The sequence below is a fragment of the Diabrotica undecimpunctata genome, chromosome 6 (genome assembly GCF_040954645.1).
Source record: "Diabrotica undecimpunctata isolate CICGRU chromosome 6, icDiaUnde3, whole genome shotgun sequence".
Classification (NCBI taxonomy): Eukaryota; Metazoa; Arthropoda; class Insecta; order Coleoptera; family Chrysomelidae; genus Diabrotica; species Diabrotica undecimpunctata.
Window position 1 is genome coordinate 5179579 of NC_092808.1, and position 27743 is coordinate 5207321.

General features: G+C 33.3%; 1 protein-coding gene across 5 annotated transcripts in view; it reads left to right on the forward strand.

Moving 5' to 3' along the window:
- per (period circadian regulator) overlaps positions 1 to 27743 on the forward strand; it is a 103076-nt gene that overhangs the window by 42926 nt on the left and 32407 nt on the right. For 4 of the 5 annotated variants that reach the window (XM_072534059.1, XM_072534061.1, XM_072534060.1 and 1 more), the window contains exons 2-11: positions 3910 to 4034; positions 5456 to 5539; positions 5636 to 5823; positions 10129 to 10242; positions 13479 to 13645; positions 16588 to 16795; positions 17653 to 17865; positions 19025 to 19210; positions 23369 to 23532; positions 23586 to 23705. In XM_072534059.1, the coding sequence (XP_072390160.1) occupies positions 3928 to 4034; positions 5456 to 5539; positions 5636 to 5823; positions 10129 to 10242; positions 13479 to 13645; positions 16588 to 16795; positions 17653 to 17865; positions 19025 to 19210; positions 23369 to 23532; positions 23586 to 23705 (1551 nt within the window). In that variant the 5' untranslated portion in view covers positions 3910 to 3927. Of the gene's footprint in view, positions 1 to 3909; positions 4035 to 5455; positions 5540 to 5635; positions 5824 to 10128; positions 10243 to 13478; positions 13646 to 16587; positions 16796 to 17652; positions 17866 to 19024; positions 19211 to 23368; positions 23533 to 23585; positions 23706 to 27743 lie in introns of those variants that run through there. The other variant, XM_072534063.1, reaches the window with a different exon arrangement.

Consider the following 27743-nt stretch of genomic DNA (forward strand, 5'->3'; position numbering starts at 1 on the left):
ACAATACAAGTATTGTTGAACAAGATGGCTACTTCACAATAAGGTCTTTTTCTATCGTCGTAGCCTTCCATCATTAAAACAGTAATTCGCACTTTTTCATTAAAAACCATGTAAATTTTAGAGCTTTTAAAAACACATCTGTCAGCTTTAGTTTTTAATACAATTTATTTTACAAAACTTTTCAGTGAACCTCAAGCCATTATTAGTTTTATGGATTTTAAGAATTCCTATAATATTACAATATATAGAGAGTTGTATTTAAAAACCCCAATTCTTCTGCTTCTTCTTCTTCTTCTTTTTATGTAGACAGTCTTCGTGGACTTCGTGGTCTTTCTACTGATCGTCTTCATATTGTGGAACCCTCTCTTGCCGTGTTTACTACTCTATCTGTTGTCATTCGGCTTATATAATCGTTCCATTCTACTCTTCTATTTCTTACCCAGTCCTTGATGTTCTCCAGCTTGCATCTACGTCGTATATCTGTACTTGTAGCTCTGTCCCATAGTGTCTTGCCATCAATTTTTCATCATTTCAAAAGTGTTTTTATCTCTGTTGTTTCTAACATCCTTTTTGTCTTGTATGTGTCAGGTCGTGTTTCCTCCGCGTATGGTCTAATGACTGTTTTGTAAATTATGCCTTTCATTCCATTCCCGATATTTTTATTTCTCCATATTGTTTCATTCAGGTAACCTGTGGTTCTGTTTGCTCTATTCACTTGATCTTCCACTTCTGTTTCGAGCTTTCCCTAGCTAGATAATGTAATGCTAAGATATTTAAACTCTATCACTTGTTCTATTATCTGACCTTCCAGCTCCAATACACATATTGGTAAACTTGCTGTTATAACCATGCATTTTGTCTTTTTTGGGGAAATTAACATTTTAAATGTTCTGGCGGTTATATTAAATTAGTGCAGCATACGTTGTAAACCATCTTGATCTTGAGGGAGTAATATTGCGTCGTCTGCATAGCAGATTATTTTAAGTTGTTTTTCTCCCATTTGGTATCCTTCCTTTGTTATTTTTTTTTAATTTCATCCATAATCAGGTTGAACAATAGAGGACTTAGGGACTTTCCCTGTCTTATTCCATTGCCAGTTTTAATTGGGTCAGTTAGTTCTTCTTCGACTTTTACTTTTATTGTGTTGTTTTGGTAGATGTTTTCGATCGTTTTGATTATTCCTAGAGGTATCTCTCTTGCGTACAATAACGTCCTTTAATTTAATCTAGTCAAATGCCTTCTTAAGGTCCATGAAACATTGATATGCCGGTTTGTTGTATTCTAATGATTTCTCTTGCACTTGCCTCATTATAAATATAGCGTCGGTGCATGATCTTCCCGACCTAAAACCTTGTTGTTCTTCTGCTAGTGTTATAATTTCATTTAGTTTATTTGTTATCACTTTGGTTGTTAATTTTAGTGTTGTGTTAATCATAAATTAATTCCTCTATAATATGCCGGGTCCGATTAGTCTCCCTTTTTGACGATAGGTATAAGGGTGCTTAATCTCCATTCTTGAGAAATTCTGTTTTGTTCTATTACTTTCTGGATTGGTTTTAGTAGTTGTTTGGTCAGATATGGTCATCATCAGTCATATTTTCTTCGATAATTTCTGCTGATTTGGTAATTGGTTGTCTTTCACATGAATTATCTTTAGTGTAGTATTTTTATACACTTTCAGGAGACTCTCCAAAATAACATCTTTAATATGTAGACCTTGGTAATGACTAGGCTTAGGCAAATATGCAAATAAAAAAGTATGAAATATGCGCATAAATATGCAGTATTTTATGCAAAAATATGCAGTATTTTATGCAAAATATGCATATTTATCTAGAAAATATGCATGTAATAAAAAATATTTACATTTTTTTTATTTACAAAAATATTTACAATATTATAAATACATAACATATACAATTATTTTAACATATAAATATTATTTTGAATTGTGGTAACAATAGATTATCAAAAATGATTTTCAAAATTTTCTAATAAAAACTTATTGCTTCTTATATTTGTAAATAGAAAAACTTCTTTCGACATCAACTGATGTAACTGGTACATTTTTCAAATTTACTATAATAGATGGTTCTAAATTAATTGGTTCGGAAAATGCCCCAGCTAGTACTTGAACCATTTCAGAAAGAACCTGGTAACCACTATTTTTTTCCATGGTTACTTTAAATTTTTGAAAAATTTCCTTTCCAATAGTACTTTTAACGTTTTGACACAATGACTCAAATTCTTTTATTAAAACTGTACTCTCTAACAATGAAAATTTGGAGGATCCTAATTGACTTATATTTTTGTGGACAAAACCATAATTTGATTTTATGAATGACAGTTGCTGTTGGAGGATGTTATTTTGGAAGGCTTGCTTAGCTTCCAATAAAGATTGGCAACTATCATCCGTTAAAAGGTTAATTATTTTTTTTTTTAAATCAACAAAATGATCAGCATAGAAATAAGCTGCTTCCAAGCATGTTCCCCAACGTGTTAAAATGGGTTGCGGTGGCAGTGTTAACTGTTAACTAGTGGAAATTTTTTTGTTACTTCCTCCGCAACTCTGTTTATTCCATGCGCACAGGTGACATTATATTAAGTTTGGATTAAATATTTTTAAATTTTGTCCTGCTTTCACCATATACGGTGCGGCATCAGATAAAATAAGCAATAATTAATCATTAGGCACAGCAGCAGGAAGAAAAAAGTTTTCTAATGCTTCTTGTAGAAACCGTGATATTGTTAGAGCGTTGGTTTTTTCCACTTGCTTAGAGGAAATTAAAAACGATTTTGGAAAGGTTTCATCGTGAAGTACACCAATCAATAAGTGCACAATGTATCTTCCTGATGAGTCAGTGGTCTCGTCCACATATATGTAAAAGTAATTATTAGCTATTTTGGCTTTTATGGTGTGGATAACTGAGAAGTATAACAAATTAACATTATTTCTCTTTAGAGTTCGTTCACTGGGAATGTTTTGTTTGCAATATTTTTTTAAAAAAGAACTAAAGTTTTCATTAGATAATTTTGAAAGCGGTATATTAGAAGATACTAATGCATGGCACAAGTTAAAAGTTTCTTGTTGGGTTTGTTTTTTGGAACTTGACTGAAAGCACTTGGACACTGAAGGTTGATATTTTTCATCGGATGTGGTTTTTACTTATTTAGCTAAATGTTTCGCGGTTCTGACATGCTGATCTATTTGAATTTTTTTTTCAGATGAAATCTAAAGAAGAATATAAATATTCTATAGTTGTACTCATTTTTAAAATCTAATATTGTAGAAATAAACTAAAAATGAATTATTTTTTATAACAATTAAAATATTTAAATTAAATCAAATAAAAATCGGTGTAGTAATCTTGAAAATGTCAAGAAATGACTGTGCAAAAAGGAAGAACCCCCAAATATTTACAAGAGGCTCTTGGTGTTTTCTGTTTACATTTAAACAACAAATGGTGTGAGCATAAATTAAAAGCACTTAATTAATTAAGTCCAATGTATGATATGTTTTTGTTTTTAGCAAAATTAAAGCAAACTATGCTATTGTTAGAAAAAAAATGTTAGCGACCTTTCAGTAGACTATTGAATGATTTGAATTTTAAATAGGTATCCTATTTTTTATCGCAAGGAGTTTAAAAATGCTTGAAAAAAGAAAAAATACATTGATTTATTGCGAACTAGCCTTGTGTCGATACTTTTCTTAAACATAATCTCCAATTTTAAAATCTTTGTTTGTACCACCGTGTAAATTTTTAAAATAAAATAAAAAAAAATACGTATGTACTTAATGACTGTACCAATGTTTATTGATGAGCTGCAAGTTTTTTATATAGTCAATTGTGTAGCCAACAAATTAGTTTTATGACAAATTTTGTTCAATAAAAAATTAATTTGTTTCAGGTTTTTGACTACTGCCATATGGAACTGAAGAGAAAAACGATGGAGTCTGTATCTGTTAATAGTAATGCTAAAATTTCCGATTCCGCTTATTCCAACAGTTGCAGTAACACCAATTCCCAAAGAAGGTAAATATCTTCACTATATACAACTCCACACTTATTTATTTGTAATACTAGTGCCGTTTGCCTTTAATTTTAAGTAATGGATTCGACCTGTGCTTGATGGAAATTCATTTTACAATAAAACACTAAAAACGTTTGTTTTCAACACTTCCACAAAATTTAATATAATTTATTATCACTGCAGCTGTTTCGGCAGAGTACCTTTTTCAATTGATCGACTTTTGGTATGAGTTTACGCTTTATAGTCTTCAACTGAATAAGTTGAGAAGGTGAGAATTGTTTGAATCAAGTTGATTATTCAGCATTATATCTGTATTTTTTAATGTGTTAATTTTCATAGATTCTAATAAACGTATAGCTTAAGACCTTTATTTTGAATGTGAAGAATTTGAAATTCGGCATTAAAAGAATGATAATAGACTGGAAGGTGAAGTGAATACGTAGAATCTGTTTTTCTATTATTTAAAGCCCTTTTGTGTTTTGCTATACGTTTGTTAAAATTTTTACTAGTTTGACCGATGTAGTTTTTATAAATTTTTTATAGTTTTGTGAAACTAAAATGCAGAGAGTTAGGACTGAGATGTAGTCTACGAAAGCAGCTCTTTCTGTGTTGTTATTAGATGGAAGATCTACAGTTACATAGAGGACACATTCCAATGAGCTTTCTTGTGGTAGACCTGTTTTATTCTAGTGCACAGAAGATTTTTGTACCATTCTGTACAACTATTAAAATATGCCATGCTTTGTCCTAAATATTTTTATTTTGAACTGCTGGTTTGGACTAAGATTATTACCATTGTCAAATTAAAATCAACCATTTAAGGAAATACCTTTCTAATACCTTTGATAAAAGCTGCAAAAAACATCGATCCAAAGGATTTTAGCTCCTTATAGAAGAGTATCTTTGAACCAATATCCTAAAAAGAGTCAGGACCCATAGGCCTATAGGCCCTTATTCTAGCCAGCGCCTCAAATAATTCCAACTTGTTTACGCTAATTATATCTATAAACGCGAGTGCGCTAGTGTAGCTCATATGTTTTTTAACTACCCCTACCCTTCTAAGCGATTATATTGAAACAGTTACCAAAAGCAGGCATTCGAGTTCAAACTTTCAAACGTAATACACATTACATATAACCTTTTTATTATCTTTCAACCGCTGTTAATTTTAAGTTAATTTATAATTTAAATTCAAAAATATTTACGTGTATTCTAGTGATTGGATAAACATTGGTGGTCCTTCGAACCGGATATTAACTTGTGACAGATAGTCAGCCACTCGTTAATTTTCAGCTAGCCAATTTTCTAAAATTGGATGTTATCGCTGATTTATTTGATTCAAAAACTCTTTCTAAATCATCGGCAAAATTGCTACCTGTTATTTAGCAAGATAAATTTACTAAGTATTATTAAACAATTTTAGTGCAAGTTCAAAATCTATCCATAGTGGTAGCAACTCTAGCAGAAGTAGTGGATACTGTGGCGGAACAACAATTCCAGATGGAAGGTGAGTAAATTACTGTAACAATGTATGATCTTTGGATCCACAAAAATAGTATCTATATTAGTACCAAAATATCATATTTAAATAATTCTTTTTTAGTGTCGATATCGGTCCGCAACCCCCCAAACGCAGCAAAGAGAAAGAGCACAAAAACAAGACAATTCAAGCCATTAACTTGTTATCCACAGTGACGAGCATTAGTAGTTCTACGTTGACGTTCACTCCTAGTGAAAGTCTCAACAGTTCTGTTCAAATCGTGAAGGATATATTTCCTGAGCCTCTTATTGGTAAGTTCTAAAATAAGATATGTTTATTAGATTGTTATATACAAGCAGCATGAATTGGTTTTCAATAATCAGTTTTACTTAAATAAAAAAAATCAAGAATACTGAAATAGTAATCGAGCAGCTATGTCTGAGAAAGTAGTGATATAAATGAAGATTATTACAACATACTAAATTTTTTACTAGATTTTAAATAAATTTTACTAAAAAAAAAATCCTAACGAAACATAAGATCGTCTAATGTGGATTAAACTGACTAGATATATTAAGCTAAAAAGATTAAGACGACTGTGTAAAAAATATGTAAAACTATAGAGGTCTGCACGTCGCGTCGGTTCATAACATTTTGTTGTAAGAGCAAACATTGAACTAAAAATCCACATAGTAGGGGAGACTGGGGCTAGTTGACTAAAGGGGTTAGTTGACTAATTGCCTCTAGTACCTATAATGTGTATGGTCGCTTGTGTTTTGTGTCGGTGAGAACGAGAAATCTAGAATCATCCTTGGTAAGTAATTACTTTGGTTCTCAATATTTCCGTATTATTATCTATAAAATTATTCGTCACAAATTTCACTGAATATTTTTGAGAAGTAACATACATTGACTATGATTTGACGTGATTTATTTGTATCTAAGTTAACGCATGTCTATCATACGGCCCTCGGAATGACAGGGTGACATATGGGGCTTGTCGACTAAGCCGTGCCGGGGTCTATTGACTTAGTCGACAAACCCCATCATGTATTCAAATTTTAAAATTTGTGAACTAAATTGGTATTTAACAATAAATTAATAAGTTGATAGTGATATCGAGGCATTTGGAAAATATTAGCAACTGTTATATTGCATATGTTTCTCCAAATGTAAATCTATCTGAAGAGTGAATCGTCTTTATTTTGCAAGTGTGTGAATTTGCAAGCATCGAATATTTGGAACGTTGACTAGACGAGTATCATAACTGTTTAGAAGCTGGATAGAATAGTGGCACGACGTGGCTTCAAGTAAATAGGCAAACTCACGTCCGTAGAAAGAGGAACCCTTGTGACTCTCACTATTGCAGTTTCGGCAAGTAGTAATACTGTTCCTTCGTTCTTCATTTTCAATCTCTTTCTTCCATTCAAAGAACAATTTTTTGTGAAATTTGTCAAGGATTTTTTGTTTCGCACAAGATTTCTTATGGAGCGCCCTATACTTTTGCTGCTTGATAACCTTGAATCTCTCCTTTCTGTCGAGGCGTTAGATATTTGTAAGGAAAACGGAGTAACCTCTGCACTGCTCGCATAAATTGCAGCCTCAAGATAGGAGTGTTTATGGACCCCTGAAAAAATATTAAAATTCAGCTATGGATAACTGGATGGTGAACAATCTAGTTAAGGCATTTTATATATATGACATTCCTGGCATTGTAAAATTGAGTCTGCTTTTAGCTGCTACGCTAACCAATATAATGAATGGGTTCAGTAAAACAGGGATATGTCCTCTGAATGAGAGTATCTTCTCAGAGAGTGACTTCTTGCCATCATCTGTGACAGACAGGTCTACACCAGCAAGTGAAGGAAATACTACCGAAAACAACAGAAACATTTTAACAGTGTAGCAAGCTAAAATCATGGAGAATCCACCGAAAATTCTAGAACATTTCCCAGATGTCAACGACAATTTGTCTGCAAACACAGTCGCATTGACAAAAATAGAACCTGCAAGATATTGCTTTCCCTGCAGGAGTAAGGCCGTTTCCTAAAGCAGTTATCGACAAAATTCGAGAAAATCACGGAAAAAGAGACTAACTGCTATTTTAATCAATACTTCGATCAAAGACGCTCTCACTGAAAAAAGAAAGTCCGATTCCATCTACGTCTGTAGCTCATCATGACTCTAAATCCTTGGAATCTTATGGTGAAACTGAGTGCTTATTATGTAAAGAACCCTATCGAAATAGCACTAGAGGTGATGACTGGGTGAAATGCACCCATTGCAGCAGATTCGCTCACATCAAATGCACGAAGAAGAGTAATATCACTTTTTCATCATCTGAATCACAATATCAATTTTTTTTTATTTTTTTGCTTTTCAAGTTTTTCGTATCACCAAAATTTTTGAGTTATTTTAAAAAAATGTATTTTTTCAAAATTTTTAAAATTTTACTTTTACCTACTTTAAAACCAATTTTTTTCAAAAATAAACACTTCGAGCCAGCAGTAATGATTAATTTTATTTGTGGTGGTAATTAAGGGGTAATTTTCACGTTTTTTTTTATCAAAAGAAAAGGGACCAACTTTATTTTGAGCTTAACTCTCCTAATTTTGATGCGAGAAACTAAAAAAAAAAAACAAAAATAAAGCTTTTTTAAACACTTTCCAAAAGTTTTGATGAGTTTTCTTCGAAAAGTGCTTCATTTTTTGGTTATTTCAGGTTGTAATATTCGATTTGGAATTTGATAAATTCTGCTAAAAATTTGGCTAAAAATGTGTTTTTCAATAAATACTTACTTTTTGAGTTATTTGTGAAAAACCGTCTGAAAACATGGTTTTTATTTTGAAAAATGAACATTTTCACTCGCAAATAACTCAAAAAGTATTAACTTAGTAAAAAAAACTCTTTAGAATAAAACGTGCTTAGAATTAGTCAATTTATCCATTTTAAGAACTTATTTTGAACGTATACTTTTTATCTCCGAGAAGGGGTGCTTTGTCATCCCCTAAGTAAAAGTAACCCTGGGCTTAAGTCCAAAAATAAAGTAGAGGGTAAGAGGATCAAAAATCCAAATTTTCAAGCAAATTCCTCGTGACGAGAAAAATTACACTCCAAAACGGTCGTTTACTGGAGTAATATAAATGTAAAATTTGTCACTCTAACGCACAAGTTCCTTTAAGATAGTTGCGGAGGTACTGTACGCCCGAGTTTCTTAACTTCCAGATTTAGCAAAAGTCAGAAATTGAACTTTAACCCGGATTGCGAGACTGTGCCCGACTAGTTAAATGTTAAGCGAGATAATATACAGAGATATATTGTTGGTCACTGAATTTGCCTGATGGACTTATTTTTTATGTGGGGATGTCAATATTTTAAAAACAATTAGTTTGGTTTTTACAGCCGTCAAAAGCAAGCAAATTTTGTGTTTTCGGAGAAATGGAAAATGTCGAGTATCGTTCGGTGATTAAGTTCTTTCACAAAAAGAGTAAAACGAATGTGCAAATCAAAGCCGACCTGGACGAATTTTATGGTGAGGTTGCACCTTCGTTAGCAACAGTAAAATTTTGGAAAGCTGAATTTGTTCGTGGTCGTACGAGTGTTTTTGATGATGAGCGTCCCGGGAGGCCAATGAAGTCACCACGCCGGAAATGATCAACAAAGTCCATGACATTGTTGATGAAACCTGGGTGCAATATTACACACCGGAAACCAAAGAACAGTCGAAACAGTGGCGCAAACGCGGCGAAGGGCCGCCGAAGAAGGCAAAGAGTGCACATTCGGCCGGCAAAGTGATGGCGACTGTTTTCCCAGATTCCCCAGATTTTGCCGCCAGGTATTTTTTCCTGTTTCCAAACCTAAAAAAAATGGCACGGAGGACGCCGTTTCGCAACAAATGATGAAGTCGTCGCTGAAACTTCGGCCTATTTTGAAGAGCTCTAGCAAAAGTACTATTCGGATGGGATAAAAAAATTGGATTTTTTAATATTGTTCTGAAGCTATTTTCTTGTGGCATTTTAAATTAATTGCTATTTAAATGGGAATAAGCCACAATTAAAGGTTAAAGTTTGTATTTTGAGAACGATTTCCAAAGTGGAAATTGAAACGTCAATAAACGTATTTTAAACTTTAATTGTGGCTTATTCCCATTTAAATAGCAATTAAAAAAATTGGAACATCGTCTTACTAAGTGTATCGAGCTAAAAAGGGACTATGTTGAGAAATAAATCGATTAAATTCCAAAAAACTTGTTTTTTCTATCAAAGGCTAGTTTCATATCAATCCACCCTCGTAATAATCCATTAATAATAATAAAAAATTGTCAAATAACATGTATAGCTTATCTCTTTCTCTGTAATTGAACCAAAATATACGAGCTTTAGAGCCACAGGTTAGACTCGCTGGAGGAGCTAAACAGCTTCCACAAAAACAGTTTTTAGGATCCCAATATGTGCATACGTCGTCACGAGGAGTCCTTCAAATGAGATAATGTTGAATGATTTATAATAATATATTTAAATTAAGTTTTTAACCATTATTCCTGCAAATTTTTAATCACATCTCTCATATATAAACATAATTTTAATTCTAATTGTATCTATTTCATAACATTTTAGGAGTTGAGGCTGTCATTCCCCAAATTGCCATAGAAGTTCCTGTTACTATAGAAAAATTGAACGATATTATATCGGAACATCAACCTAGCCCGGTGGTGCTAGAACCTGTGACAGGTAATAGCCATTTAATAATTATATAAAGACACGTTAACAGAATAATTAAAATTTTTGGTTTTAATGATTTTTTTACACTTAATACGTAAAATTTCATTAATATAAATTTTTTGGTACTTTCTAGTTATTTGTAAAATCATTATTAACTTTTAAGATGTAGAAAAAATATTCCAATATGAAATTGAATTTTACTAAAAAAACACAATGATTTCAACCTTAAAGTCACAAGATTTGGTTTCATTTTCTTTGTCACCTCTTGCACTGACACAATTCACATATTTAAATAATATCTGCCATAAAGGCTGAAAAGAATACAATTGATTTCCATAACAACCAGATTTTTTTATCTGGAAGCTGTCTATTGTAAAGCGGTCGTAATTTACAATTATACAAGTACTTGGGACTTCGGTAGGTCTGCTATAAATGATGCCAAAACATGATGAATCTTTAATTTAGTCCTAGTATACCTAGCACTCTTATAACAAGGTCATTGACTGAGGTTGTCTGATGATTTTCCGATTGAGCACGGTGTAGGTATGCATAGAACGTTTCATATATTAGTCATTACTAGCTAAAAGATCACACTCGAAATCTCATATTAGAACGGAAAAAGTATCCTTAATAAGTATACTATTGGCTTCCTTAATTTGTCATGGCAAATTAAAAAATATAGAACTCCATTTATTAGTGAGAGGCAGTTTAGGTTCCGAAATGGAATGACTACTCGTGAAGGACTATATCAACATACTGATTCGGCGATGTCGTGATATAAACGTTGAATCACACTTGTGCTTTGTTGACTACGAAAAAGCTTTCGATAGAGGAAGACATCAAAAACTAATATCAATACTTATGAAAAAAGCACGTGGTGTTCGTGTGTATTAAGGTATAAAAAATGCTTATTAAAAGCTTAAAATTGTTATTTTAAAGAAGATCTTTTCGGAAATGAATCATTCCATCATCAGTTTAATAAAAAGTTGTTAAAAACATTGTATGGCCACATAAAAACATTGGAAGGACATCAGTATTAAACAACAATCCTCATGGTATTTATAAAGGTAAATGCAATAGACTGTTAACTTGTTGATTAATAAAAACTGAAAATGGGGGCATCTTACATGACCCCCTGTAGCTGGTGAGGTTTTATCGACTTACATTACCTCTGATCTGTGCTGGAGTCTAGGGCTAACTCAAGCTACTAACTCAGTTGTTGTTCTCTGGTGCTTCAGAGGTTTGATATCCAGTTTAACTTTTGCATTTACTATTCTATCTATCTATCTATGCAAGGATTTTTACAGCTGTCGCCGCCTGCCTTCTTTCAGCCAACGTCTCCAGTCCTTTCTGTTCTGCCATTCTCCATCTCTAAGGTCTCGTCTTTCTTTGGCCCCGTCCACTTCATCCCTCCATGATCTTCAGGGTCTACCTTTTGTTCTCCTCCCTATTGGGCTCCAATCCGAAATCTTTGCTATCCACCTTGTATGATCTGTTCTTCTCACATGCCCATACCAAATTAAACGTTTTTCTTCGATGTAGCTGAGTATGTCTTGTTCTATTGCCATTCTTCGTTTTATCTCCTCATTTCTGATGCGATCCATTTTTGTCACGCTGCAGCTTCTTTTCATGAACTCCATTTCAGTTGCTGTGATTTTGGACCTGTTTCGTTTATTTATTACCCAATTCTCTGCTCCATAGGTCATTATACTGCGTACCAAGGTGTTATAAATTCTCTTCTATGTATGTATTTCTCGTAATCTGTCTATCCCACAGTACCCCGTTCATTTGTTTAATACATGTTCTTGTCTGTGCTAATCTGCTGGTTATCTCTTGCTCGGTGGTTCCATTTTTTGAGAGTATGAATCCTAAATATTTGAATTTGTCAGTGCCGTTAATTTCCCTATTGTCGTCCATTTCCAAGTTTGTCACTGGTTCTTGCTCTGTTGTTAAATATTCGGTCTTTTCTAGATTTATTTCCGTCCCATTTTTTGTATTCCTTTTCTAATTTTCGGAGCATATAACACAGATCTTCTTCATCTTGAGCCGTTACCACTTGGTCATCTGCAAAGCTTAATGTGTACAAGAAGTTGTCGCGGATTGGTATTCCCATCCCTTCACATTTCCTTTTCCATGGTTTTAATATTTGTTCGAGGAATATCTTGAACAGTGTCGGAGATGTAGAGCATCCCTGCAATAAGCCTTTTGTGGTATTAAATTCGTTGGAGTATTTATTGCCGGTTTTAACTCTTACCTTGTTGTTTGTTGTGTAAAGGTTTTTTACGGCTTCTGGGGACCGTGTCATATGCCTTTTTTAAATCTATAAATGCCATGTGTACTGGTCTATTTTTTGCCATTTTTTTTTTTTAATTAATTGTTGGAGTGTATAAATGTGGTCTATGCAAGATCTTCCTGCCGTGAACCCCGCCTGATCTTCTCCGATTTTATTTGAGATAGATTTTTCCAGTTTTTCTTTCAGTATTTTTCCATATAACCTGCCCATACATGCTATCACACTGATGCCTCTGTAGTTCCCGCATTTCTTCTTATCTCCTTTTTTATGTATCGAGATTATCTATTTACTATTCTTTCAGAGGTATATTTACATTATTGTACTTGGTTTAAAAATTTAATTAACACTTACGATATGATTACTTCATTTTTCCTGGTCTATATTTCTGCATACTTTGGGCTGGGACTTCTTATAAAGATTGTGTTTTTGTGCTTACTTTATATCCCATATTATATTTGTTTTACTGAGAGCTAGGGACTACAATATTTTTGTTGTTTATTGTCTTTCTATTCATTGTTTACATCAAACTTTTTTTATTTGCACAGATGACTAAAAGGTTGAAATTGCGTATATTTTTAAATTCAATTACCTATCGGAACAACTAACAGCTAATAATAACCGTTTTAAGCAAATAATTATTACAAAGATTATTTACTTTTCTTCTGCTTCTAATTTTGTTAATTTTGCTTCACTAACTTGCTTTCTAAAACAAGATTTACAAAAATTACAGCACTTTTTGTAAAAAAATTTCAAATACACACAAAAAAACACACTCAAGCATACGCATGCTAATATACTATTGCTACATTTTATTATTAAAACATTAAATACTCTTTAAATCCTATTATTAACCTGCTTATCTAATCTCTTACACCAAACCAATCTGCTCGGTGCAAGGGTTGAGATACCGTTAACACAATGGCCGTGGTATGTCCGTTTTTTTTCACGCTAGCAAAGACACCACCACTGCCAACTTTATGTCCCAACACCGACATCACCGTCAACCTGGGAGTGGAATGGGAAGGTACCGAGGAGAAAGAAAATGAAGAACCACAGCCCGAAGCACAAGCTAAGACCAAATCGGTAGAGACCGGAAAAGTGTACACTTGTCATGCAGAGGTAAGGCATATTTGTTCCTTTTTATTGTTTTTGTATGTTCTTAATGTACATTAATATATAAAATTGATCTAAATAAGTCTCTTCCTGAGAGACTACGACGAGGAGAAGAAAATATTCTGGTTGTAGATTGCCAAATGTGTGGAAATGCTCTTTTCAGCATTTTGGAGAAACTATAAAGATAAAAACTTTAGATCTTCGAATTTAAAAGCTCCATATAGTATATTGCGCCTTAAGTATAAGATAGTTCTCATGGTAAATAGTAGTTAATGCCAGTGCAAAATCACCATTTCATGCGAATTGCACACTATATAATTGCATCAGACATTGCATTTTTTTTATTTATAATTACTGTATCTTGACAGCTTATTGTCATTCACACAGGTACAGTTTACAACAGTATACATATTATACATACAAATATTTGACATGAACAATTATTAGCGGTAAAATTGAATAATAAAACACTCTTCACTGGTTAGATTAGCTGAAATAAACATGAAATTTTAGAACATATTCAAAACGGTTTGGAACATTAAGAATGTCTTTTACATTTCCGAGCAAGTTGTGCTTGCTTCTAGAAGAATCATAGTGGCAGCAGTCCGTTATTACGTGTTTGATGGAAAGGAGAGTATTGCAGTAGTGAAATATTGGAGGGTTTTCTGATGCTATAAGGTATCCATGCTTGAGACGTGTATGCCCTATTCGTAGTCGACGAATAACTGATTTTTCTTTCCTGTTCATTGAGACGAGATAAGTTGGGTTGAACTTCATGCAGCTTAGTGTTTGTTTTATTCCACAGGTCTGACAATGAGCTGAGAATTTTCTAGTCAGTATCTTAAGATCCGTGTGAGTTTGGAACTCTTTAAAGGCTAAGTTAACCAATATACCAACATGAGATGGGTCCAGATCATTTTGACTATTTTGTTAAAATATATGTATTTGTTATGTAGGTATATGTTATGTATTTCTTGGAATATTGGCTTTTGTGAAGAAGATGCATCTTATTAAATGAATCGAGGATAGAGAATCAGTACAAATGGCGAAGTGTTCTATATAATTCTACAGTGTAAATACTACAGCTTGTAGGAAGTTGTACAGAGCTTATTGCTATCGTCATTGTGGACACAGCGCAGCCACAACAGTCTTCATTCTTGGTCGCATCGGTGTATAAAATTTCATCAAATTGTGTTGAGTTTCTGAGGATTGAGTTTGTGGTTTCTGTTTTATTGAATCTGCATAAATCAGTATTGAATGTTGAAAGATTGTGCATCCATGGAGCTGTCTTAGGGTATAAATAGTAGTAGTACTTATAAGGTTGATAGAATCCAATAAAGGAGATAATATTTGTGGTAATGTGAGTGTGTGATTGGATGCATTTGCTAGGGGCGGCTCTATGGGATTGATTAGATTTATTACCGGGTTACTTGGGTTTGCTGATATTCTTACAAAGTATGAAAGTAGAAGTTGTTTGCTTCTTACATAGACTGATGGCTCTGATGATTCAACATAAATACTTTCAGCGGAGCTTGATTTGAAAGCACCAAGACATAGTCGTAGGGACGTATTTAGAATTAAGATTTAAATGAGGAGCTACTAAATCATATAAAGAATACTACCATAGTTTAGCTTAGAGCTAATTAATGCTCTATATATTTTAAGGAGAGATTTTTCATCAGCTCCTCAAGAGTAAACAGCAAGAGATTTAAGTAAATTGATTCTCTGGACATAGTTTTAGCAACCGTGACAACACTGTGCTTGCCTAGGTGCGCATTAAAAAAGACGGTGTGTAACTTAGTGTGTACAAGTGATTCAAGGTGAATGCATGTACCTAGTTATGTATTTCTTCTAATTCAATTAAAACTACAGTCCAACTATTGTTTTTATTTTATACCATTGAACCAAAGAAAAGTACATACATATTTTTGGTCCTTTGAGCCGGATAAGGATTAAATTGGCTGGACTGCTGTTTTAATTGAATTTGAAGAAATGCATAACTGCATTCACCTTAAGTCACTTGTACACACTCAGTTACACACTGTCTTTTTTAATGCGCACCTAAGCGAGCACAGGGTTGCCGCGGTTGCCGTTTTAAAAAATAATAAACAATCTTTTTCCTTTGGAAGTAGGTAATTTTTATTACAAGGTTTTTTTTCTCTGCAAAATCAGTAAGCAGGTGACCATTTTCATTCGTTGTTAAATGCAAGTTGCATCTTTCTATCGTAGGCATAAATGTGTTCTCTCTACATATTTTGGCATTGGCATCTTTAAGAACTATTTTGAGATTATACTTGGAGATGCTTTCATATAATTATCCAGTAAGATTTTGTTTCCATTTATTTTTCTTCCGAAGAGGCGTATATATTTACAAATGAAATTTTTTGGAATGTTCCCTTTACTCTAAGTACACTAAGCCTATCGGATATGCTCTTTTAATTCCAAAGTATTTTAATTGTTAAAATTGGACTTTGCTGTAGAGCCGTTTGCTGACGAGCTGATTTAAAATTAAATTATTTTTCTTGTGGTCGGTCCACGGAATTCGTAATAGTCTTCTCCAACAGAACATTTCAGTGGCGTCTATCTTTCTTCTTTCCTTTCTGCAAAGAAAAAAAATTGGAAAGCGAGTTCTGGGAAAACGAAGAACATCCTGGTTAAAGAACCTCAGAGCCTGGTTCAACACAACATCTCTGCAGCTCTTCAGCGTTGCTGAAGAAGAAGAACAACAGGAATACATTTGGCTCGAAATATACAGATAATTCATAATTTATATAATCTCATAACTCACATTTTTTAAAAATTTCTACAGTTTTCGATAGCTATAAATGTTTACTTTGTTTTAAAAAATTATGTTCGATTTGAGTCGTCTAAAAAATTTGTTTGTATTATATTTGTTTGACGAAAATAATTATCTATTTTTATTCATAAATTAAATATTTTTATTCCAGGACAGTTTCTGTTGCGTTATATCCATGTACGATGGCGTGGTGTTATATACGACTCCAAGCTTGACCACAGTTTTGGGATTCCCCAAAGATATGTGGCTGGGCAGATCCTTCATCGATTTCGTGCACCCCAAAGATAGAGAAACCTTTTCTAGTCAAGTCACTAACGGAATCGCCTTTCCCTTGGTGGATTCCGAAGGAAAGTACAAAGGTTAGTGTAGATTTAAGCTTTTGAACGTACTATGAGAGACAAGAACTCAAAAAAACATTCTTTAAAACATTCTTTATATTTTCCATATATTATTTTATTCACAATTTTTAGGAATTACAGGTGAAGCTTATCTGGCGTCGCTGCTTTTCAGTTTATACTGGTTTTCTGGTTACTCCTTCACTAATTGTAATTGGAGGTCCAGTGCTACTGGCTACATTAGGTAACAATACGTTTCTTTTATCTTCATATGTTTCCTCTACATAGCTCTTCCTGATTTCCTTTTTTGGTAATTCTAATCTTTTACGTTTATAGATTCCTGCAGCTTCTTTGACTTCTTATAAAGATTAGACGAGTCATCAGGTCGCTACAATATTTCAATTTTTTGACATTGTTTTTGGTACTTTGTTGTTTCCTTTCATCAATCTTGTGAAATTTATTGTTTATAAATGACACTGTATAATGATTTTTTGTTAAATCTTCGTTGGCGGGTTTTTTTCTTCCTGGAATACATTTTCGTTAGAGCAGGTTTTTTGGGATCTATCATACCTATAGTGATTTCGTGATTCCCTTCTTGATATTTATGTTGTGATTAAAGTGATCATTTAAATATCTGTTGATGCTGCTTGGTTTTCTCTAAACTTAAATTCATATGCTTTATCCTTCTTTGTGATTAATACATCCAAAAATGGTAGTGAGCTGTTTTTTATTTTTGTATGGTCAATTTGATGGATTCTTCTTTGTGCTTCTGGCTGATGGGGCCAAATAACGAATAGATAGCTTCATAGTGTCAGTACGGAGCTATCCATAAATAAAAAAGTGGTATCGATAAATCGTTAAGTAACATATTTATTTTTCAGATTACAAAAATTGCCTTTACGTATGCCTTCGAAAATATAGAGGATTAAAATCGTCTGGGTTTGGTGTCGTAGACAAAGCCGTCTCCTATCAAGCGTTCCAGCTCACTGTGAAGTTTAAACATTTTACAGATGCTTCAGAAATCAAATATTTAGAAAACAATAGCGGTATGTTCCTTGTTGTGATTGCCGTTCCTGTATATTCTCCATATAAAGGTGAGCATTCCAGATCATTACATTTTTAATATTAAATATACAAATGTGCTCTTTAATTTGTAATTACCAGCAAAACATACAGTGTGTCCATAACAGTTTAATGTTAACTTGGCTCTTGTTCAATATTTGACCGCCATAATCGAATCGACACAACTCGACTAGTTAGCTGGATGTCAGACTTGAGACAGATGATATTTCACGTAAATTTTGATATAAAACGTGATGTTGACGTGAGATGTGAATTAATACATGACATTTTACGTCATTTCTCACGACAAATGTCAAGTTAAATGCCAAAACATCACATATTATGTCATATCTCATATCAAATGTCACGTCTCACGTCAAATGTCACATTTTATATCTAAACCATCGAGCAAAAAGACAAAAGAGGGAATGTAAAGGTAGTGGGGGCAAAAATATTGTTAGACAGGAAGTGCCATCTTGAGAGGCCAAATTAAACAAGGAAAGAGAGTCTTTCCTTGTTTAAGAAATCATATTTAGTTGGGTTATGTTATTATTTGTCTCAACTGTCACATGAAATCTTATTTATATTGAAGTTTTTTAACAATTGTTTCACATTTTAGACTGTTATCGTTAATATTTAATTAAAATTTTCTCGTCTAAGACACATTCTGAAAACTATTTTATAGCTACTGTTAATAAGTGTCGGAAAATTTAAATTTGGCGCATTCGCATTTCCGGATATGTCCGCCATCAGAGGCCACTTTTTTGGTCGCCTTTTCATAACGATTAGATTCCCTCTTTTGTCTTTTTGCTCGATGATCTAAACACACGTAAAAGTTACGTTTCACGCAATGTCTGCGTAAAATCGACTTTATGTCAACTAGGTGTTAGCTAATTTCTGATTGGTCAGGTTGATCGGCAGTATATAAAGCTCAAGTATTACTTTCCCCTAATTACTTATAAATCATAGTTTTAATTACAAATATTATACCACCATTTTGTTTGATTTCCTTTCGGAAATCGTTCTTGTCTCTTAAATCTCGAAAAGAACAATTTCCGAAATAAAAATCGCAACGTCAAATAATTTAAAGTATTTTTAAATAAAACTGTAGTTTATTCTGATTTAATATACAATATAATATAGTAAAGCCCCTAGCGAATTGTTTCAGAATTGCGTTTTGAATTGTTTCAGTTCCTGAAGAAAAGAGATCGTCCCCGAAATTTGGAATGCGCCATACTGCTGGTTGTATCTTTAGCCATGTAGATCCGGATGTTGTCACAAATTTTGGATTTTTGCCGCAAGACATGCTGGGAAAATCGATTTTTGACTTCTATCATCCCGAAGATATGCCTTTATTTAAAGAAACATACGAGTCTGGTCAGTATTTTCTTCATCATTTATAATTTCTAACGATAATTTATGTGTAAAAAAAACAAGTTCTTTAAACAATATTAAGTACGCTAAAGGGAAGTTGTCATAAACTAGAGCAAAGATGCATTATTTGTACTTTAATAGCAGGTACAGTTTCTTTCCAATGTTAAATCTTTTCTTGACAAATTATAACGTTTTAATTGATCTTTCTATAAAATATAAATATCTAAATATTCTTTCTCTTTGCGTCACAATATGTAAAAACGGTGTCGAAAATATCAAAAGCATAAAAAAAGCTCAGTATATAGCCTTAATAAACTTAATGTCTTTTTTGTCTAAATTGATGTTTTTTAATTCATCTACTAACTTCATATGCTGCACTCCGTCAAAGGCCTTCCTAAAGTCTATGAAACATACATATGTACTCTTGTTATATTCCCGACATTTCTGCAAGAGTACCGTCAACGCAAATAATGCATCTCTTGTGCCCATGCCTCCTCTGAAGCCAAACTGCGTTTGATCTATCTGCTCCTCACATTTCTTATAAATTCGGTTTTGAACAATTTCAAGAGAATCTTTAAAGGGTGGCACATCAGGCTTATCAATCTATAGTTATTACATGATTTGGGATTGTTGTTTTTTGGTAGAGGTAAAATATCGATTTATTGCTTTAAGAACTGGTACTTGGAATTTCGAAATATATGACCCAGATAAGCAGTTTTTTTCTTTTTATTATTGGCAGCAATTCTCGTTCTCTGCCTATTCGATTTAATACTTTTATACTCAACATTTGTTGTGTGATCTGTCTAGGGAATTTTAAGTAGTCTTCTAAATGCCCACATTTCAAAGGCCTCCAATCGGTTCATCACATTGGCCTTTATGGTCCAGGTTTCTACACCATATAGCAGTATGGAGTAAATGTAACATTTTACAAAGCGATATCGAAGTGTTAAGTTAAGGCTGCTGTTGCATAGCAAGGTTCTCATATTAATAAATGCTGTTCTGGCTTGCTCAATCTATGTCTGGATCTAGATCTTCAGTTATCCAACTACCGAAATATTTGAACTTGAGGACCTTTTGGATGTTTGTATTGTTTACTCTTATATTTAATTGCATATTTCGTGTTCTGCTAATCACCATTACCTTTGTCTTGTCTATATTAATCTTCAATAGAATAAAATAGAATAGAATAGAAATATGCTTTATTGTCACTGAAAATTATTGAACAATTTTATGGACAAAGCTAAAAAGAAATCAGTCAAAAAGTACAAAAAGTATAAAACAAAAATAAATATAATAAAAAAACAGAACAATACAATTTTAAATTAGTAAAATTATTGTATAACTTACATAATTTGTACAGACAACAACAAATGAGACAAATTGTAGCCACTGCTTGAGACACCCAAATGTAATTATAAACAATACTAATTTTGTTTCTTTGTTATACATTAAGAAACTCGTCAACTGAATAATATGGTCTTTCAGAGAGATAGATTTTTGTCATCTTACGAAACTTAATGAAAGATGTTGCGGATTTAATTTCTCTTGGAAGGCGATTATAAAGTTTTTTTGCACTATATAGAATAGAATTATTTACTAGCTTAGTGGACGGGATCGGTAAATAAACGTTACAATCCGAATTTCTAATGGAGTAGCCATGATCAGGTCTATCGGGAAAAATGTTTAGATGCTTGCGAATCAAACAAACCGTTTCCAAAATAAATAAAGAGGGAAGCGTCAAAATTCCGTGATTTTTGAAGTAGGTCTTGCAATGAGTTGTTTGTTTGAGACCAAATAGATAACAAATTGCTCTTTTTTGCAACTAAAAATAAAATCAAATTGGGCCGCTGTACTAGAACCCCAAAATGGAAGCCCATATCGAAGATGGGACTCGAACAATGAGAAATATGCCATTTTGACAGAAGATAAATTTAGTTCCTTCGAAACAGATCTTATTGCAAAGCAAGTTGAGGCTAGTTTCTTCCTTAAGGAATCAGTATGCAAGGACCATTTAAGATCGCTGTCGACAAGAATACCTAGAAATTTCACGGAATTAACGATACTGATTTGGCTCTCATTCAAAAGCAAGGGTTGAATGACTCCTTTATAAGATAATGCTACTGTCTTATCCACGTTAAAGCTAAGTAAGTTGGAGTCTGACCAAGCCTTGATTATAAGCAAATCAGCGGTTATAATTGAATGAAGCGTTGAAATATTAGAGCTGCTCCAAGTAATACTGGTATCATCAGCAAATAGAAAAATTTTCCCTTTAATTTTCAAGTAAGTGATGTCATTAATGAAAAGTAAAGAAAGAATGGGACCTAATACTGAACCTTGCGGTACTCCACACTCAATGTCTTTACAACTAGAGTCGGTGTCTTTTATTCTAACCACTTGTTTCCTACCTACCAAGTAAGTTTTGAACCAATTCAAAGATACACCCCGAATTCTATAGAAAGTTAATTTTTTTAATAGAATGTCGTGATTTACGCAGTCAAAGGCTTTGGAATAGCAGAAAACGATGGCGGAGGAGAGGTTACTATTTAGTGATAGATATACCTCATGTAACACAGAAAACGTGGCATCACTAGTACATTTATTAGACAAAAAGCCGAACTGATTTTGCGATAAAATATTATGTTTAAGGAGAAAGGGCATAAGTCGAACTTTTATAAGCCTTTCAATAATTTTTGATAGTGCTGGTAACAAGGCAATAGGTCTATAGTTGCAGGCATCAGATTTGTCTCCACCTTTATGAAGAGGAATAACGATGGCAGTCTTTAGGCAGTTAGGGAATATACCTTTCTCAAGGGAATCATTTACTAGCGAGACCATGACCTCCAATAGATTATGCGGAAGATTTGAGAACATTTTAATAGATAATCCATCTGTACTACAGGACAATTTGCTTTTTATACTACGAATTGTTCGAATGAGTTCAGTCTTATCAACTGGTCTTAAAAAGAAGGTATCAGCAATGTTTTTCGAATTAGGGAGATAGGAAACTGGATCTTGTTGTGGCGAAATAGTTAAGGTTATATTTTTACTCACATTAACAAAGTAATCATTTAGATTTTCGGGGTTAGGAAAAGAAAAGGTTTGATTCGCTGCACTGGTTTTATTTCGAAAATCGTTTATTATTGACCAAGTTTCTTTTGAAATATTTTTTTAAGCTTGTTAGGCGATTATGAAAGTAGGATTTTTTGGCTACTTTGAGTAGTTTTAGATAGCATTTTCTGTACGTATTGATATAATCAGAGATGGGGATACTGTCATTAAATTTTTTAATATATAGCAGAGAACGCATATTCTTTGCAGATATGCGAATGCCTTTGGTAATCCAAGGTTTGTAATGTTTTGGCCTGATGTTTAATATCTTCAAACCCAGTCGTTCTCCTTCAGTGTTTATTCTATCTATTAGTCGTTGTAGCGCTTCTTGGCTATCAACTATTATGACTGTATCATCAGCATAGCGAAGATTACTAATAGTCTGTCCGTTGATTTTGATTCCATATTTAGTGTCACTTAAGGCTCTATCGAAAATCATTTCAGAAGTTTTATTAAGAATACAAAAAGGAAAAGAGTTGTTAATCACAATAAAAACAGCAAAAATCGATTACCTTGGTCACATCATGGAGAGCAGCGAAATATATTGGTAGCTGCAATTAACGCTACAAGAAAAAGTAGAGGGATAACAGGGACCAGGAAGGCGAAGGATTTCCTGGCTGAAAAATCTACGCACGTGCTTCAGAAGAAGAAGAATTTTATTAAACAAACAATACTTAGTAACCCTTAAAGGTAAGCCAATTAGACGATTAAACCTGTAGTTACCTTCAACTAACCTTATAGTAGAAATAAATATACAGTCCACGAGCTATCAAAGAAGCAAAAGATCCAGGCGATGAAACTATTCCTGATCCTAAACAAAAGCATTCTGCCCGATCTTATGCATAGTAAATTTTAATAAATGGTAAATTTCTTATAAAGTATTTTAAGTAAATTCCTGTGGTACTAGAGAACTTACCTTTAGCGTTTAAATTAGTACAGATATTAAGTTCAGTTTTCTTTACTTGTTGGACTAATATTTTTGTATAAATTGTAAAGTTTGATATATTTGAAGCGAATTCTTCTTATTTTTATTTTGATCTTATTTTCTTTCAGTGATGAGAATGTGCCAAATAGCTGGATCAGTATTCCGTAGTAAGCCGTATAGATTTGCAGTACAAAATGGAACTTTTGCAAAAGTAGAAACAGAATGGTCTAGTTTTATAAATCCCTGGTCTAGAAGACTGGAATTTGTTATAGGATTTCATAGAGTGATAGAAGTAAGAAAACGATATAGTATTTAAATATGTTTACTAAACTATTAAACTTTTAGGGTCCTATTAATCCCGATATTTTTGAACCACCAAAAATTGAAATTACTAAGAATGTATCAGATGAGATTATTAAGGAGAGTAAAATTATACGAGCAGAGATTATGGTTTTATTAAATAAGGTAGGTTTAAATTTCTTTCCTATACATTTGCAATAAGAAATATAGTGAAACGCTCAGATTTGTAGGTTTTGATAGTTCTGCTTTAAAATATAGTGCGGAGGCTGGAGGTTCTGGTAATTCAATAAGTAATTAAAAATATTTATTTTTGACTTACGTATATACTACTAAAGCAGGATATCGTATGTGCTAAAATTAATTTTGACCATTTTTTATTTACATTTTATCTTACAGGGACCCTCCCTCTTACCGCATGCATGTATTAATAACTCATGTACAACAGCTTTTGTAACTACTCTTCTTATTGTTAGATTTTTTGTTACTAAAAGAACTTTATTAAAACAGAGTTAAATCTAAAATTAACGTAAGTATATAGTTCAAAATTTTTAAAATTCAGCAAAAAATGCAAGCATTGTTCGCGCACTTTTTTTATTTATTTTCAATATACAAAACCTAAAAATATAACAATTCTTCTAAAATTAGAGTCTTTTCATTAATACACTTCTAATTTATCGGAATATTAAATGCACAACACAATTAACAAGGAATCTCTTAAAATACTTACACACTTGATTAATTTTCTCTTTCTTTCGTATTTTCTGCGTCACTATTATCTTTTAATTCAATAATAAATTTATTTCCACCATTAATGTGGAAGTACCCAATCTTCTTTGGTAATATTAGATACTTCTTTTTTAATTACCTAAATTACCTCTTTATCAAATTTAGGAAATGTATTTGCGCGCCTTATATTTCGTTTTAATAGGTTTGGAACCGAAAATATTGGGAAGTCCCAATATAGTATGTCCATTCTTTTCGCCAATATTGACTAGACTAGAGCATATAATTTGTTAAATTGCTTCGTGTGTAGAACTTGAATAGTTGTTTTTTGTACAAAAATCTTCCAAATACAAATCATTTTTCGTTAAAACGCTTTGCAATTCAGCTTTCCTTGAAGATGTATTTGGTATCTTGGCTAGCTGTCGAGAATGATAGAGTGCGTTGTCAAGCAAGCACTATTATACTATTTATCTCCAAGGTTGGGATCAGTGAGTTTTTAAAACAATCTTCAAAAATATCAGCTTCCATACTTTTGTGGTATGCAACATTACAATCCTCTATTTTCTTCCCACATCAGTTTAAAGCATTCGGAACCCATCCCTTACTTCCTCCGCAATGTACGATAATTAGCCCTCATCCTTTATTTTCAGGCATTTTTGATATGCATTTGTTTGACCCATCTGTCGATCCTTTTGTCGTCTCGTCGGAAAAAGGGGACGAACCGCCATTGTTTTCTCGTGCGCTCTGCAGTGGGCTTCGACCGTCGCAGGTGAAGAATCCCCTGCTAAGTCCATCTTTGGCTATGGACTATTTGAAGTTTGGTTTGGTGTTAACTAGCCTTGAAAAAGACTAGCTATTTCTTACATAACAACATTAAATAACAAACTAATTGTATTAGAAGTACAATCAGCAACAGAGTCTTGAAGGTTGAAGAAGGAGCAGAGCCCAAGTAGGAGAGCTGCCAGAGCGCAGATGACTATACTGCATTTCGCGGTCCCTTTGCAGTACAGAATCTTATGAAGAACAATGTTGCAAGACATATTTAAGCAATTGATATTTTTCTTTTCTAAGAAGTAAACATCAGCGTTCGTTGGCGTAATACCTTGTGCTTGTCGTTTAGCTTATGAGCAGTACTCGAACATTTTAAACACCCGTTTAAATTAAGTTTCAAATAGATTCAATAGTAAATTGTTAGAATGTAAAGTTAGCTTAAGAACAATAAAAAATCGATACCGGTACCTATGAAAAATGATTAGGACCATTGTGGACCTAATTATAGAAAATAAGGTAGAATCGTAAATCTGTATGTATTCTATATATATGTAATCTCAATATAAATTGAGAATCTCTGTGCCGTTAATAATTTGTCAGTCCGACTCCATTTTCAGTTTTAGGCGCGACTGTATAGTATACTGTGTAATCGGAATGGGAGTTAAGGGTTGGTGCTACCTTTTTGGTATTGAGATAGAGTGAAGATGAAGATATGTTTTTGTATCGATATAAGGGTGGAAATTGCTTTCAGTTAAGTAGGTTCATTGCATGATGAATTCTGCAGGAATATTTGAGATTGAAAATTAAATATTGGAATTATTTTATTTAGAGTTACGCTAGAAGTGTAATTAAGGGTTTATAGCTGCCTACGAAGCTCTATCGTTGGTTTACCTAGTTCAGCTTGTATGCTATTTATCGGAGTTGTTCTTTATACTTCAAGTATAATCCTTGAGGAGGTGTTATGTAACGTATCCAAAGGTTTTAACGTTGTTGTGCTGGCAGCAGTGGCGCACCCACAATTTGTCTTAGGGGGGGGGGTTTGAATTTTTTTATGCTACCTCCATGTTGAGTCCCTATAATTTGGGTTTTAGTTTAATTTAAAGTACTAAAGATAGCAGTTCCAAAGATTCAGGTATCTATTATCCTGCCTACCAACTAAAACCACCCTCTCTTACTTATGCGCAGTTGACTGTCGCACGTACCGTACTCCGAAAGTGGAATGGCCACTGTAAGGCTGAAGACATTTTTGGAACACTCCCTTCTCTTATCTAGATCTTATCTATTGTTCTGAAGCTATTTTCTTGTGGCATTTTAAAGTAATTTTACATTAATCGAACTTGTAAATACAATACATTTTGAAGACGGCTATCGCCGTATTCCCGTTCTCCTCCGGGAATCCTCCCGGTGCAAGGCATGCTCCTCCTCCAAACCTGTCGATTGCATCGCTCTTCTAATTCCTTCATTTCAAGAGCGTCGAGGTCTACTTCTTTTTTTTTTTTTCTTCCAGGGGGCTTCGATTTGTGAAGTTTTTGGGGCCAACGTTTGTCAGACATTCTCAATTGATGTCCAAACCATTTTGAACCTCTTCTTTCTATTCTGTCAATGACCGTTTCTGTAGCATTCATGTTATTTCTTATAGATTCGTTAGTCTTCCTTTCCTGCCTTGATATTCTAGCACTTCTTCTCAAATAATCCATTTCAACTGTCAACAATCTTCTCTTCAGGTCTGCATTAATTGTCCATACTTCAGAGCCATAGAACAAAGAACTGATTCAACCATGGTTTGCCCTATTCTTTTTTTGTTCCTTTTGGAAATGTGGTGATCCCACCATAAGGAGTTCAGACATCCTACAATTTTACGTCCCTGATTACTTCGTGTTTAATTTCGGTTTCTCCCAAGCCGTTCTTAGCAATGAGTGGATCTAAATATTTAAATTTTTCCACTTGTTTGATTTCCACGTCCTCGTCTATCAACACTTCAAACCTTGCATCTGAACTGATAATTAAGTAAATATTCTGTTTTCTTCATGCTGACTTGTAAGCCCCATTTTAAATATTCTCTCTATAGACACTTTATCATAAATTCTAGATCATAAGAATCTTGAGCTAGGATGACTTGGTCATCCGCAAAGTTTAGGGAGAACAGTATGTCATTTCCTATGGGGATTCTCATTCCCTGGCAGTGGTTTTTCCAATTTTGGAGGGCTGCCTTAATATATAAATTAAACAGTAAGGGTGACATACTGCATCCTTGTTTTACTCCTTTAGTTTCTTTTATTGGCTCTGATAGTCTATATCCGATTTTTAGGTAAGTAGTGTTATCCCTGTATACTTCTGTGATTATTCCTAAAAGGTATCAACTAATGTCGAGTTGTTGTTAAGCTTGCCACAATTTAAGTCTTGGAACAGTATTATACGCCTTTTCTAGGTCGATGAAGGCTAGATGTACTTCTGTACCAACCGCTATTCTTTTTTATATTATTTGTTGGAGTATAAACAAGTTATCAGTGCAAGATCAAAGATCAAAAATTCAAACGTCAATAAACTTATTTTAAACTTCAATTGCGACTTATTCCCATTAAAATAGTAATTAGATCTTATCTCTGTCATTAGCCCGGTTGGTATTTCTCTTCTTCTTCTTTCTTTTTAATGACTGCTTGGATGTAATTGTGAACACTTTTCCATCTCTTCGTATTTCCCGTCATCTTT